Source organism: Zootoca vivipara, chromosome 9 (assembly GCF_965207765.1).
Source record: "Zootoca vivipara chromosome 9, rZooViv2.hap1.1, whole genome shotgun sequence".
Taxonomy (NCBI): domain Eukaryota; kingdom Metazoa; phylum Chordata; class Lepidosauria; order Squamata; family Lacertidae; genus Zootoca; species Zootoca vivipara.
In genome coordinates this window covers 64,221,907-64,237,254 of record NC_142592.1, presented here as the reverse complement: position 1 = coordinate 64,237,254, position 15,348 = coordinate 64,221,907, and the positions used below count along the sequence as shown (strand labels likewise).

General features: G+C 46.5%; 1 protein-coding gene across 3 annotated transcripts in view; it reads left to right on the top strand.

Moving 5' to 3' along the window:
• Nucleotides 1-2,984: 2,984 nt before the first annotated feature.
• Nucleotides 2,985-15,348, top strand: part of PFKFB3 (6-phosphofructo-2-kinase/fructose-2,6-biphosphatase 3) — a 70,591-nt gene continuing 58,227 nt past the window's right edge. For all 3 annotated transcript variants that reach the window (XM_088652597.1, XM_088652598.1, XM_035126565.3), the window contains exon 1: nucleotides 2,985-3,146. In XM_088652597.1, the coding sequence (XP_088508723.1) occupies nucleotides 3,131-3,146 (16 nt within the window). In that variant the 5' untranslated portion in view covers nucleotides 2,985-3,130. The remainder of the gene's footprint in view (nucleotides 3,147-15,348) is intronic.

Genomic DNA, 15,348 nt, shown 5'->3' with positions numbered 1-15,348 from the left:
CTGATAAGTGTCTGTGCTCCCCTGAGAAAGGCAGTTCTGCATTTTGCTTTGGAGCAAAGATTCTGAAAGCTGGAGGGTGTCCCCCCCCCACTCATATCCCAGGGTAGTGACAAAGTTCCTGCTTAGCTACGATCTCATGAGTCTTCTGCTTGTCATGCCCAGTTGAAGAGCTCCAGTATTCCTCCAGCCTCTTCCTCTCCTCCTCCACAGCTTCCTAATCACGTTAGAAGCCAAGATCACATTATGATCTTCCCAGAAGAGAATAATAATAAATCCCATAAGGAAATTAAAATGCACTCTCACTAATGAATTAGGAAAACGAGATGACGGCAGCTTTGCGTTCAGAGCCAGAAATCTCTGCCTGCATTTTTATTGGAAGCCAATTAAATAAATTGTGCGGGTCTGCCATACATAGCTGCCAAGTTCTCCCTTTTTTAAAGAGAAATTCCCTTATGCTGAATAGGCTTCCTCGTGAGAAAAGGGAAAACTTGGCAGCTATGCTGCCATAGTAAGGATTCCTTGAATTGCGAGTATTTGGAGAGATTTATACAGATGCAGTGGGCAGCCTTATACAAAGTGTACCAAACCTGGTGTTCTCCAGGTATTTTCAACCCATTCATCCCACCTGCCATGGCTGGAGCACAAGGTGAAGGCTGTACTATATACATTTTTATTATAAAGATGTGACCCATTTTTTTTGTCCAAAACCCATTTTAACGAATTGGCACAGTCATGTCCAAAGTCCGTTTTTTGGGGGGGTCTTAATTCAGCCCGCCAGTCGGTTTAATCGGTTTAATTTCCAGGGGTAAAATCCCCCCAAAAGCTCAACAACCTTGGGGTAAAAATCGAAGAAAGAAAAAAACACACACCCTCAACTTCAATCCTAAAAAAAGGTCAACAACTTTGATTGGCCCTCTTTGAAAAAAGTTTGGGCACCCCTTAGCTTAGCAGAAATGAAGCTAATTGAGTACATTTGCTTACATTTTACGTAGTTTTCCCTGTTTCAGGGACAAAAAGTCATGCAGGATACTGAGGAACGTTTTCTGGCTTTACAGAAGGTTACCTTGCGCTTCCTACATCATGCTGATAATATCTGAACCTGGAAGACCACCTGGGAAGGGCCAGCAATGTGGTTACTTAACTCCACCAGGGTTCACCCCCTGGGATAAGAAAAGCACGTTCCCTGCAGAAGCACTTGTGTGCGGAGGGTTCGCAAATAGCTTTTCGGTTGGGGTGGTGCGTGCACAATGAAATCTAGCTCCTGCGATGCTTCCTTTTGCTTTTACAACATCTCTCCCAGGGAATCAGAACTGTAGAGTTGGAAGGGACCCCGAGGATCATCTAGTCCAACCCCCTGCAATGCAGGAATCTCTGGTGGGTCTTGAACCCATGACCCTAAGATTAAAAGAGTCTCATGCTGAGCTACATCCTCTTTCCCCTTCTTGAACCCAAGGGATGAGAAGTGGTTTGGGAAAATACACCAGGAACAAGGGGGAAAGAAAGATTGGACATCGGGATCTGCTGCCCTGGTAGATTCTGCCCCCTGAGGTGGTTGCCTCATCTTGCCTCATGGGTGGGCCGAACCGGGTAAGGCTATCCAATGGTTAGTAGCCACGTTGGCTATGCCCTACGTCCACTGTCGGATGCAGGCGACCTCTGAATTCCAGTTGCTGGGAATTGCAATTTGGGACAATTGGCTCAGGTCCCACTGGCAGGCTTCCCTTGAGAACCTGGTTGGTCAATTGTGAGAACAGGATGTTGGACGAGACAGGCCTTTGTCCTGATCCACATTGGAAGACTGACCTTGGCTCCCAGTACATTTCCGAGCACAATTCAATGTGTTGCTGCTGACCTTTAAAGCCCTAAACCAGGCATCCCCAAACTGCGGCCCTCCAGATGTTTTGGCCTACAACTCCCATGATCCCTAGCTAACAGGACAAGTGGTCAGGGATGATGGGAATTGTAGTCCAAAACATCTGGAGGGCCGAAGTTTGGGGATGCCTGCCCTAAACGGCCTCGGCCCAGTATACCTGGAGCGTCTCCACCCCCACCGTTCATCCCAACACTGAGGTCCAGTTCCAAGGGCCTTTTGGTGGTTCCCTCCCTGCGAGAAGTGAAGTTATAGGGAACAAGGCAGAGGGCCTTCTCGGTAGTGGCACCTACCTTCTGGAACATCCTTCAAATGTCAAGGAGATAATAACTATGCAACTTTCAGAAGACATCTGAAGGCATCCCTGTAGAGGGAAGTTTTTAATGTTTTATTATGTTTCCGTATGTTTTGGAATGGCTGGGGCGACCTAGTCAGATGGACAGGGTATTACTATTACTATTATTATTATTATTCCTGCTTGGCAGGGGGTTGGACTGGATGGCCCTTGTGGTCTCTTCCAACTCTATGATTCTATGATTATTATTCAGCACTCAGGCTCTTCTAATGCCCTTTATTTTGATTTGATTTATTATATATTTGAAATATAATATAAATGAATCCCAAAGTGGCTCACAAACAATAAATAATAATAACATGCTAATACATAATGGAACATCACAGATACAGCCCAAACCATGCAGAATAGTCAACAAATCATCACCGAAACAATGACAATCTATAAAACTCTGTGATCAAAGCAATAATTGACAAATAACCCAAGCAACACAAAGCAAAAGTCATTATTATTATTATTATTATTATTATTATTATTATTATTATTATTATTATTATTATTATTATCTCAAATGCTTGGGCAAATAAAATACGGTTTGGGCCTCGCTCCCTTTGCAAATGTTTTCTGAGCCCATCGCTGGCGCCTGAATACTCTATCTGCGAGCTCACAGCCAGCTTTGCATCCCAGCAAACTGCAGGGCTGGGAGGCGAAGGGTTAAGCGGCGCTCTGCGGGCTGCATCCTGCAAGCCGGCTTCCTCCTTTGCAAATCGAAGGTGGTGACGCTGCCGAGAGGAATTGACCAAATTTGTCCGTTTCCTCCCCATTGCACCAATTTCCAGGCACCAAGGGAGAGAGGCAGAGAGAGCTGGAAGCCCCGGGATAAACGAGCCCCTGCAGTAGGAGAACCACCTGCTTTGCCCGCACCTAACTTTCTCCAAGAGGGGGGCTAAGCATCACCTGCAGCGATGCCCTTCCGGAAAGGTAGGCGCTTTGGGGTGTTGTTCCTCCTCTCTCATCTTCAAGGCGGAGCTTCCCGGTCCAGGCCTCCGAGGAGGAGACGGGTGGGCTTGGTCGCTTTCGGTTTTGCGTTGCACCACTCAGAACAAGAGAGTCAAGGTGCTTTAGGCTCCGCTTGGCTTTTCTTGCCCCAGGTCAGGTGCAATTCGTACCTTGGCACTCAGGTCAACGGCTTGGATTTTCGCCCAGGTGGTTAATCTGTACCTTGGCTGCACCACGTTAGGCGCCAGGTGCGGAGGGGCGAGTGTGCCACGTGACTTGCATGGTGCCGTGCCCCGTTGCAGGGAGGATTCCCTGCACGTAGAAAATTAGCACCTCAGGGATCAGTCCAGAGTATATCTTCCCTCCCTGACATGTGGGATTCCGAATGCATTTTTCATCATTTGTTTCATAAAATGTGTGTGCTCCATGATCTGGGAGGGGGAGAACGGGGGACAACAACTTAAAACAGGCATCCCCAAACTGTGGCCCTCCAGATGTTTTGGACTACATTTCCCATCTTCCTCTACCACTGGTCCTGTTAGCTAGGGATCATGGGAGTTGTAGGCCAAAACATCTGGAGGGCCGCAGTTTGGGGATGCCTGACTTAAAAGTTGCTTGCAAAAAAAAAAGAGAGAGAGATAATAAAGTTCTCAAGAAGCAAAATTAACCATAATATAAAACTTTAAGACAGTTAAAACAACACTTGACAATTTTGTTAGTTTGATTCTAAGAAGTGGTGCAGACCAAAGTGGAGGTTTGTTCCCCCCGCCCACTGAAAGCTAGGTCTTTGTGGAATAAGGATTATCCCTGTTTGACCACCTGTTTTCTGTGCTTCTAATGGCTGCTTGCCGTCAATGAAGGTTTTTCTCTTCTTTTTTAAAGAGATGATTTGGTATGGTGGATGTAGCACAGCCTGTTTTTCATTCTGGATTCATGTTGTTGCGACCTGACCTGGAACCTGCGGTTGTAGGGTGGCTGATAAATCTGATAAGAAATTTGATGGCGATGGGACTGCACAGCCTTGCTCCCTATTGCCCGCATGACACCTGAAGCGGCTCACAGCACATGTGCCTGGGGGTGGGGTGGGGGCATGTGGCTGCGATGCACATTGAGGGCCTGTCATGAGAACCCCTCTACTGGCTTGCAGGATGTGATCAGCTGGCGTTTCTTTGGGTGAAGCATTTCCCCAAATGAATTTGCTCCATTTCAGAAGCTCAAGAGGGTTTTAGCCTCTGGTACGTGATCTACTATGGGACCCAGGTGGCGCTGTGGGTTAAACCACTGAGCCAAGGGCTTGCTGATCAGAAGGTCGGCGGTTCGAATCCCTGTGATGGGGTGAGCTCCCGTTGCTTGGTCCCAGCTCCTGCCAACCTAGCAGTTCGAAAGCACGACAAAATGCAAGTAGATAAATAGGAACCGCTACAGCGGGAAGGTAAACGGCGTTTCTGTGTGCTGCTCTGGTTCGCGAAAAGCGGCTTAGTCATGCTGGCCACATGGCCTGGAAGCTACACGCCGGCTCCCTCAGCCAATAAGGCGAGATGAGCGCGCAACCCCAGAGTCGGTCACGACTGGACCTAATGGTCAGGGGTCCCTTTACTTTTACCTTTACGTGATCTACTTGCTCTCGGATGGGGTGGGGCCACACGGTATCCCATTGAGTCCTCGTAGCCAAGAACAGGTTGCAAAACACTCTTGGGGCCAACATTTATGCTGCAACCCGGATATCCAACCAAGGGTATTCTAAAATGTTCCAATCTAGTATGTAGCCGTCGGTGGAATGTCATGGGCTGGTTGGACGCAGGGGAACCAGCTGGGGAATCCCCCCCAAGGGAAGAAGGCTCAGAGCCTGGGCAGTGGTGGTGGAACAACGATGAGCAGTGAATGGGAGAAGACTTGGAGGAGGAGGTGTCAGGGCTTAGCGAGCAAGAAGACGCTGGGGCAGGAGACAAGGCCAAGAGGCAGAGATGAGTCAGGCTGGTGAAGAGTCACAGGTGTGTCCCCCTCCCGCTGCGACAAGCTCTCCTGCCCGCTTGTCTCCCAGAACCAAGAGAGGCCTGAAAAGGGTGGAGGAGAAGTTAGCTTAATGCGGATGTAGTCTCAGATTGCTTTGGGGAAACCCTGAAGAGGAGGAGAATTGTGCAGCTGTGGGGAGACAGGGACCTTCAGTCTCAGCAACTGCTTCATGAGGGACAAGACCTGCCGGAGCTGAGTTACTGTGCTCATCAGTAACTGTTTTTGCTAATAAGGAGTTAACTCCAAATTGCTCGGTGTGATTTACTGCTGGCTCGCTGCTGTCATGGAAGCTGGTCTATAAGGACAAATGAGGTACAGTCCCACCAACTCTTAAGTGTGACTCCTCAGCCCTCACCTGCTGACCTGAATACCAAAGGAGGGCCTATGTTTGGTGCAAGGTTATCAAAGAAGGATGTCAAAAGCCTAGCGCCTGTGTTTTCTTCTTCTCTCAACCCGCCCCATCCCACATCCAACCTCTCCATTTCAAACTGGGTGGAGACCTCATATAAAATCTGACTTTGGCGCATGCCTCGGTGATGACACCAAGTGCGATTGCAAACTGCGCCTGAGGCTTGTGCATGGCAGCATGAGATGAGATGATAGGAAGGAGGTGGGGGAAGCCTTCCTCTGAATAGAGCAGTATAGAAGGTGTAAAACCGGAATTATTATCCTAGGGAAAGTGCAACAGACGGTATGACCCCGAGGAACACCTGAGCTACCCCGGAGGCCTGTTTCTGTGTGCAATTCGAAGTGGGGAATGTGCAATCACCTTTGGTGGAATGTATTTTTCCACAACCTGAATTGTGAAAACCAGAATTTCCTCTGGGAAAAGAACTGTGTGTTTTGTTTACGTAGCTGGAATTAGGAAAGTTTTTATTGTGTTTGTGTGTGCGTGTCTATGACGTGAACTTCCATATCGGTTGTGTTGGGGAAAGGGGAACTACCGCTGGAAAGCTTGAATTCCCTTTGATGGTATAATTTTTTGGGGAAAGCATGTTACCTAAAGGCAAGAAGTACATGTCATGCAGTACAAGCAATAATTGTTTAAGTTGGCGCATTGTCCGCATAGCCGAAGGTCATAGAACAATAACCGTGTTTAACCAACACAGAGAACAGAGGAAACTGATTATACTTGATAAGAATGTACATTGACTAATTGATTTGTGATCAGAATACTGCCTCAAAATTCATAAGGAGAAAGCGAAGGTAAGATTATTGGGTGGAAAGCCCTTCAGAAATTGTGTGCAAGAATCGTAAGGCCCTGAGGAAAACAGTTTAAAATTTTAAACCTTATTCTTAAGTGAGAAAAAACAACAACAACACGATCTTGCCAGCGTTAATGAAAGTGCAAATCATTAAGGTTTTTGGACTCAGGGAACTGAAAGAATCTTTAAGAGGTCTGACTTGAAAAATACTTTTGTAGCTAAACAAAACTGCTGATACTTTGGGGTTGGTCCTTAGGCTGCAATCTGAAGCCAAATTTACCTGGAAGTAAGTTCCATTGACTTCGATAGGACTTACTTCTGAGTAGACACGGTTAGGATTGCGCTGTTTTTGGCTGAGGCACTGAGGATGGAATATAATACAAGAGGGGGGAAACAGCTTCCACATGGTGAGGAATAATTTTCAGACTTGGCCTCAAGGACAAAGCAGAAATACAAGCCTAATAACCTAGATGACAAAGCAAAAATATAACCTGAATAATTCAAGAGCTACCAAAACAAGACATAAAACAGACAGTATTCTCCACAAAGCTCCCAGAGCCATGTAAGCAAAAAATGATTCTGATTTCAGATGCTAAGGAAGGCTCGACATTTATAGATAATCTAGACGACACCAAATTGGGAGGGGTGGCTAATACCCCAGAGGACAGGATCACACTTCAAAATGACCTTAACAGATTAGACAACTGGGCCAAAGCAAACAAGATGAATTTTAACAAGGAGAAATGTAAAGTACTACACTTGGGCAAAAATAATAATGAAAGGCACAAATACAGGATGGGTGACACCTAGATTGAGAGCAGTACATGTGAAAAGGATCTAGGAGTCTTGGTAGACCACAAAGTTCCCATGAGTCAACAGTGTGATGCAGCAGCTAAAAAAGCCAATGCAATTCTGGGCTGCATCAATAGGAGTATAGCATCTAGATCGAGGGAAGTAATAGTACCACTGTATTCTGCTCTGGTCAGACCTCACCTGGAGTACTGTGTCCAGTTCTGGGCACCAGAGTTCAAGAAGGATACTGACGAACTGGAACGTGTCCAGAAGAGGGCAACCAAAATGGTCAAAGGCCTGGAAACGATGCCTTATGAGGAACGGCTTAGGGAGCTGGGTCTGTTTAGCCTGGAGAAGAGAAGGTTAAGGGGTGATATGATAGCCATGTTCAAATATATCAAAGGATGTCATATAGAGGAGGGAGAAAGGTTGTTTTCTGCTGCTCCAGAGAAGCGGACATGGAGCAATGGATTCAAACTACAAGAAAGAAGATTCCACCTAAACATTAGGAAGAACTTCCTGGCAGTAAGAGCTGTTCGACAGTGGAATTTGCTACCAAGGAGTGTGGTGGAGTCTCCTTCTTTGGAGGTCTTTAAGCAGAGGCTTGACAGCCATATGTCAAGAATGCTTTGATGGTGTTTCCTGCTTGGCAGGGGGTTGGACTGGATGGCCCTTGTGGTCTCTTCCAACTCTATGATTCTATGATTTTATAAGGAGCTCAGAAGAATGGTAAATGCCCAGCATGTTTCCAGAGGGTTCAGAACCAGTCAGTCAGTCCTGTGAGAAAAATCCAGGTAGCATCTAAAACAAGCCGAAGGACAGCCAGCCACCTGGAACACCTGCCCACTTTAGACAACAAAACCAGCTGTTTGTGTGGGGCCTGTGTGTGTAACATTTAGTGTGTGGACTCTCAGACGCAGTGTTAGAAACTCAGGTCTGTACGCTAGGCGTCAAATGGCCAAGGCTGCAGTCTCCGAAACGGAATGTCTATTTGCCATTTTGGGGCAAGGTGGCTCTAAAGTCTTTGTTTTTTTTCAAATACTGACTGTGATTCATGCTCAGTTAAACATATGGCTAGTTCAGATGACAACCTTGAGCTAGGTTAAAAGCTCTGAGAACGTCAAGAAGAAATGTCACTTGATCCAGGGACAGTCCACAGATATATTGGCCTCTCTTTCTCAGTGGTGACACATGGACCATTCATAACATAAGAACAACCTTCACAACTGTGAGCAGGGCAGTGGGACGGGGTAAGCGAAGACAAGCGACAACAATTAATTACAACGTCTCCCACTGCTCCTGGCAATTTGGTGCCAGAAATTCATTCCAGTTGTGCAGATAGAAATATAACTGATACGTATAAGTGTGTGAAAACAGTTAAGATTCAAGGATCCCCAGGGAAGCACCTCCAGGGTGTGGAGATGTGAGACCCCAGGCATCTTGGTCGCAAGTGGCCAATAGTCAAGTGCTTTAGTGGAGAATTTTGCATGGCAGTGGGTTGTTGGACTAGATGACCCTTGGGGGTCCCTTCCAACGCTACAGTTCTATGGTTCTATTATTCATCCTTGTCCTGCCTTCAGCCAGCCTTCACCTGCCTGCCAACTTAAAGGTAAAGGTAAAGGACCCCTGACAGTTAAGTCCAATCACAGATGAGATTGGGGTTGCGGCGCTCTCATCTCACTTTGCAGGCTGAGGGAGGCGGCGTTTGCCCGCAGTTTTTCCGGGTCATGTGGCCAGCATGACTAAGCCGCTTCTGGCACAACAGAACACTGAAACCAGAGCAGCACACAGAAACGTTGTTTGCCAACTTACTTACAGCCAATTTGATGGAGGGGGATTAATCCTGCCTGTCTTCAGCTCTACCCCAACCTACTGCTGGTTTCCCTGCTTTCCCTGTCCCTGTAGAGACAAAGTCAGAAAAGCTAAAGCACAGAATGAACTCAGGCTCGCCAGAGAGGTTAAAAGCAACAAAAAGGGCTTTTATGCGTATGTCCGTAGCAAAAGGAAGAACAAGGAAACAGTGGGGTCACTTAGAGGAGAAGATGGTGAAATGCAAACAGGGGACAGAGAAAGGGCAGAACTCCTCAATGCCTTCTTTGCCTCAGTCTTCTCCAAAAAAGAAAACAATGTCCGACCTGAAGAATATGCAGCAGATGATTCAGCAGGGGAAACACACCCCAGAATAAGTAAGGAGGTAGTACAAGAATACTTGGCTAGTTTAGATGTATTCAAGTCTCCAGGGCCAGATGAACTACATCCAAGAGTATTAAAAGAAATGGCAGAGGGGATTTCAGAACCACTGGCAATAATCTTTGATAATTCCTGGAGAACAGGCGAAGTTCCAGCAGACTGGAGGAGGACAAATGTTGTCCCTATTTTCAAAAAGGGGGAAAGAGAGGACCCAAACAATTACCGCCCAGTCAGCCTGACATTAATACCAGGAAAGATTCTAGAGCAGATCATTAAGTAAACAGTCTGTGAGCACCTAGAAAGAAACTCTGTGATCACTAAAAGTCAGCATGGGTTTCTGAAAAATAAGTCATGTCAGACTAATCTGATCTCATTTTTTGACAAAATTACAAGCCTGGTAGATGAAGGGAACGCTGTGGATGTAGCCTATCTTGATTTCAGCAAGGCCTTTGACAAGGTGCCCCATGATATTCTTGTAAAGAAGCTGGTAAAATGTGGGCTAGACAATGCTACCATTCAGTGGATTTGTAACTGGCTGACTGACCGAACCCAAAGGGTGCTCATCAATGGCTCCTTCTCATCCTGGAGAGTAGTGACTAGTGGGGTGCCACAGGGTTCTGTCTTGGGCCCAGTCTTATTCAACATCTTTATCAATGACTTGGATGATGGGCTTGAGGGCATCCTGAGCAAGTTTGCAGACGACACCAAATTGGGAGCGGTGGCTAATACCCCAGAGGACAGGATCACACTTCCAAATGACCTTAACAGATTAGACAACTGGGCCAAAGCAAACAAGATGAATTTTAACAAGGAGAAATGTAAGGTACTACACTTGGGCAAAAAAAAAAATGAAAAGCACAAATACAGGATGGGTGACACCTGGCTTGAGAGCAGTACATGTGAAAAGGATCTAGGAGTCTGGGTAGACCACAGACTTGACATGAGTCAGCAGTGTGATGCAGCAGCTAAAAAAGGGAATGCAATTGTGGGCTGCATCAATAGGAGTATAGCATCTAGATCTAGGGAAGTAATAGTACCACTGTATTCTGCTCTGGTCAGACCTCACCTGGAGTACTGTGTCCAGTTCTGGGCACCACAGTTCAAGAAGGATACTGACAAGCTGGAACGTGTCCAGAAGAGGGCAACCAAAATGGTCAAAGGCCTGGAAACGATGCCTTATGAGGAACGGCTTAGGGAGCTTGGTATGTTTAGCCTGGAGAAGAGAAGGTTAAGGGGTGATATGATAGCCATGTTCAAATATATGAAAGGATGTCATATAGAGGAGGGAGAAAGGTTGTTTTCTGCTGCTCCAGAGAAGCGGACACGGAGCAATGGATTAAAACTTCAAGAAAGAAGATTCCACCTAAACATTAGGAAGAACTTCCTGACAGTAAGAGCTGTTCGGCAGTGGAATTTGCTACCAAGGAGTGTGGTGGAGTCTCCTTCTTTGGAGGTCTTTAAGCAGAGGCTTGACAGCCATATGTCAAGAATGCTTTGATGGTGTTTCCTGCTTGGCAGGGGGTTGGACTGGATGGCCCTCGTGGTCTCTTCCAACTCTATGATTCTATGATTCTATGATTCCACCCTATCAATTCCAGAGGGCACCAGCCACTGCTTAACATACAGTAGCATCTTATTTTCCTGTATCAGTTGCTGGAGAGTAGCTCCCAAGAGCTAGAGCATACATGGGGAACCTCTGACCCTCCAGACATTGCTGAACCACAACTCCCATCAACTCCCCATGTTTTTCTCTTTGACATCTGTTGGGAAGGCGTTCCACAGGGCGGGTGCCACCACCGAGAAGGCCCTGTGCCTTGTTCTCTGTAAGTTTGCTTCTTGCAGTGAGGGAACTGGCAGAAGGCCCTCGGAGCTGGACCTCAGTGTCCAGGCTGAATGGTGGGGATGGAGATGCTCCTTCAGGTATACTGGGCCAGGGCTGTTTAGGGCTTTAAAGGTCAGCACCAACACTTTGAATTGTGCTCGGAAATGTATTGGGAGCCAATGTAGGTCTTTCAGGACCGATGTTATGTGGTCTCGGTGGCCGCTCCCAGTCCCCAGTCTAGCTGCCGCATTCTGGATAGCCCTGAGTAGTCTGATCCTAACCATTCCTCCCCAAACTTCCCACTGTACATATGCTGCCTGGAAACCAGTAAGACCAGGGGTCGGCAACCTAAGGCCCATGGGCCACAAGTGGCCCACGGGGGTCATTTAACTGGCTCACAAGCCGATCCGCTCGCTTGCGGAGTCCTCGTGCAGTGCGCTAAACTGGCACAACACGGGGACTCAATTCTGCAGTGCCGGAAATCGCGGGGGCGCGAGCTCACAATCCGGCCCACAGAGGGATCGCCGCTGGAGTGAACCGGCCCAGGTGAGCCGACCCCTGAGTAAGACTGTGTTTTATTTAGAGTGAAAACTGGAGGTGGCTCCTGGAAATAACCATGGAAAGTGGAAAATCACAGCAGTGCACGTATAGCATCTCTGCCCCAGGTTTTGAGGAGCTGTTTCTCAATTGGCATCAGGGCTGGCCCTGCCATTAGGCTGCCCTAGGCTGCTTCGGGCGGCAAAATGTATTGGGCCAGCTCCGGCCGGAGCAGCGTAGATCCATTTCACATGGGCCCTGGTTCTAAGTTTTCTGAATCCCCTGTCCCAAATTTGCTCGTCCTCTCTTTGTCCCTGTTTGTGGGATGCCCTCCTTTGTGAGTTGTGTCTGCCTCCTCTATTGTTAGCATTCAGCAAGACCTTTATTCTTTTTTCTTTTTATCCTGCTCAGTCAGGCATCTGTTGACTAAAAGATACCGTTCTTGACTACCTTGAAATTTATTAGCTGCGGGAGATCAGGATTGTTCTTCCTGTTTTTAGATGTTTCGAATGCGTTTCAATTTTATTGCTTGGTTGCTGGCGTCTCCTTCTGGCGTAAGGGCAGTATATAAATTTAATAAACTTTAAATGAATAAATTTTGATCCGATAATGCAGCTGTTTCACGTGCGTGTCCTCTGCTCCGTGGACTTGTTTCAAGGGAGTGCCTGCTCGTTCCTTATACTTGTTTATTTCCATAGGTCTAAAATGCTTAACGAAAAGGCGATGCAATAGTCCTAAACAATTGGTGGTACCCGCAACTTGAGTTGCCATTCTTACGGGCTTCCGTTACCTGCCTTATGGATTACGCGCTCAAAATGCAGAATAGTAACTTTTTAAATGGGGAGGGGGCTGCTTTGATGAGAAGGTGGGATATCATCCCCCTCCAACATTTCTCCTATGAAAATAGGAACGTCCTACCGGTATGGAAAAGTGGGACATTCAGAGATCACATCAGAAACCAGGACAGCTGTAAATCTGGGACTGTTCCTGGAAAACAGGAACACTTGGAGGGTCTGGGATATTGATGCCACAAAGCAAATACTTATTCCTGGGATTTGGAGCAGGGCGTTCTTCTTCTAAGAAACCTTTGGCTTCAACAACAGTTCCCTTGCCAGAAATGTGTTTATGAAACTGCAGATACCTGGAGACAGTGGGAGGTGTGTGTTTATATGCGTGTGTGTGTGTTTCTCTCTCTCTCTCTCTCTCTCTCTGTCTCTTTCTCTCTCTCTCTCTCTCTGTGTGTGTGTGTCTATTTTTGTATTTGGCAGGGCCGTGGCACGAGGAGGCTGGCATCCTATCCCTGGGAACATTCTCCCTACTGCCTTCGCTGGAGGAGGAAAGGGAGTACAGTCCCTTTCGCTAGGGAGGTATAAACAGCTGAGATTATTGGAGAGCACTGCGGGGCACGAATGCTATCTCAGCAGCCCGGTGGTTGTGCATGCTCCTTCCACGTGTCCAGGAGCAGGAAGTCTACGTCTTCCTCTCTGCAGCTCCTGAACTTTCTGTAACCAAGCTCCCGCAGCAAGGCCTGGGCATGTGAAAGAGGCATGCGTGCGCATTGTTGCCGCCAGCCCTGTTCGCATGCTATCTCCATGCAGCAGCAGTTTCCAAGAAGCCTGGGGAACAGGCAAGCCCGATAAACAAGCAGCCCCCGAGTCCACTCCCTGGTGTTTTTCTGCTCGGCGAGAGTGAGAGCAAACATATTTTTTTCCCCACCCCTGCTTCAAGCTCAAACTATTACACAACATTGCAGAACATCCGAGGAAGGGATTCGAGTACCTTAAACCGGTTGAAGGTTTTATGTTGGGGTGGAAAGGGTTGGCATGCAGCAAATATTTTTCATAAATACGCTCAGGGTGGTTTCCTAGAAAAACAGGTTGAGAACTAGCTGTTTTGTTTTGATTTTGCAAGCCTTGCAACATGCTTGCGGTTAACAGATGCTTAAGAAAGGAATAATATCCTTCCGGATCAGGCCAGTGGCCTTATTTTCCAGGGACAGTCCTGGATTTACAGAAGCCGCCCCAGTTTCTGATTTGATCTCGGAATGTCCCACTTTTCCCTAGGACATCCCACTTTCATCCGAGAAATGTTGGAGGGTATGGAGTTAGGCAAACCCTGAGCCAAGGAGATAAGTAACTATACAACCTTTAGAAGACACCTGAAGGCAGTCCTGTATAGGGGATTTGTTTAATGTTTTTATATATGATGGAAACCACCTAGAGTAGCTGGGGCAACCCAGTCAGATGGGTGGGGTAGTAGTAGTAAGGAATAGGACAGGGGTCCCCAAACTAAGGCCCGGGGGCCGAATGTGGCCCAATCGCCTTCTCAACCTGGCCCGCGGATGGTCCGGGAATCAGCATGTTTTTACATAAGTAGAATGTGTGCTTTTATTTAAAATGCATCACTGGGTTATTTGTGGGGCATAGGAATTCATTCATATTTTCCCCCAAAATATAGTCCGCCCCCCCACAAGGTCTGAGGGACAGTGGACCGGCCCCCTGCTGAATAAGTTTGCTGACCCCTGGAATAGGACGTCCCTATTTTCATTGGGGAAATGTTGGAGGGTATGATCTAGTTTAGCATCCTGTTCTCACAGTGGCCAACCAGATGGCTCAATGGGAAACCTGCAAGCAGGATCCGAGCACAAGAGCAACTCTCCCCTCCTGGGGTTTCCAGCAACTGGTATTCAAGAGCTTTACTGTCTCCAACCAGGGAAGGAGAGCATAGCCATCAAGGCGGGGAGCCATTGATAGTCTTCTTCTCCATGAATATGGCTAATCCTCTTTGAGTGCCATCCTAGTGCCCATCACTAAGTTCCATAGTTTAACTATGCGCTGTGTGAAGAAGGACTTTCTTGGCTCTGTCTCCAATCTTCCTGCATTCAGCTTCGTCGGATGCCCACCAGTTCCAATAATAATAATAATAATAATAATAATAATAATAATAATAATAATACCCCACCCATCTGGCTGGGTTTCCCCAGCCGCTCTGGGCAGCTTCCAACAAAATATTAAAATAAAATTGTTCGTCTTTCCGAACGAGTCCAATTTTTTATTTTTTATTTTTATTTTTTATTTTTTTAATTTTTTTTAATTCATTTTTTTCTTTTTTTTCTTTTTTCTTATTTTTTGTATCTTAATGTAGCATTCAGGATCATAACAGAAAATTACTTGGAAAGGAAAAAACAACAAGGAGACTTTTTGAGTTTGTAATAATATTTATTTCTTAACACCTGAAATGGAATATTGTATACATATATAAAAATGCATATGATGTATATAAGAATGTACCATGACTAATACAATAAAAACATTATTTTTAAAAAAATACAATCGTTCATCAAACATTAAAAGCTTCCCTAAGCAGGGCTGCCTTCAGATGTCTTCTAAAAGTCTGGTACCGGTAGTTGTTTTCCAAGGGTTATGAGAAAGGGGGATTTTTTTTTCTCGATATCAACTTTCTCCGTGCCACTTCTACACCGCTGGTGTTTGAAGCCCATGTACACATGATGTCTGTTGCAATCCTTAGGGATCCTGCAGCTTCTCGAGAAATACTCCAGAAGTAGTAGTGCTCTGGAGGGTAGTGCCCAAATCAATGGATTCAAGTTACAAGAAACGAGATTCCG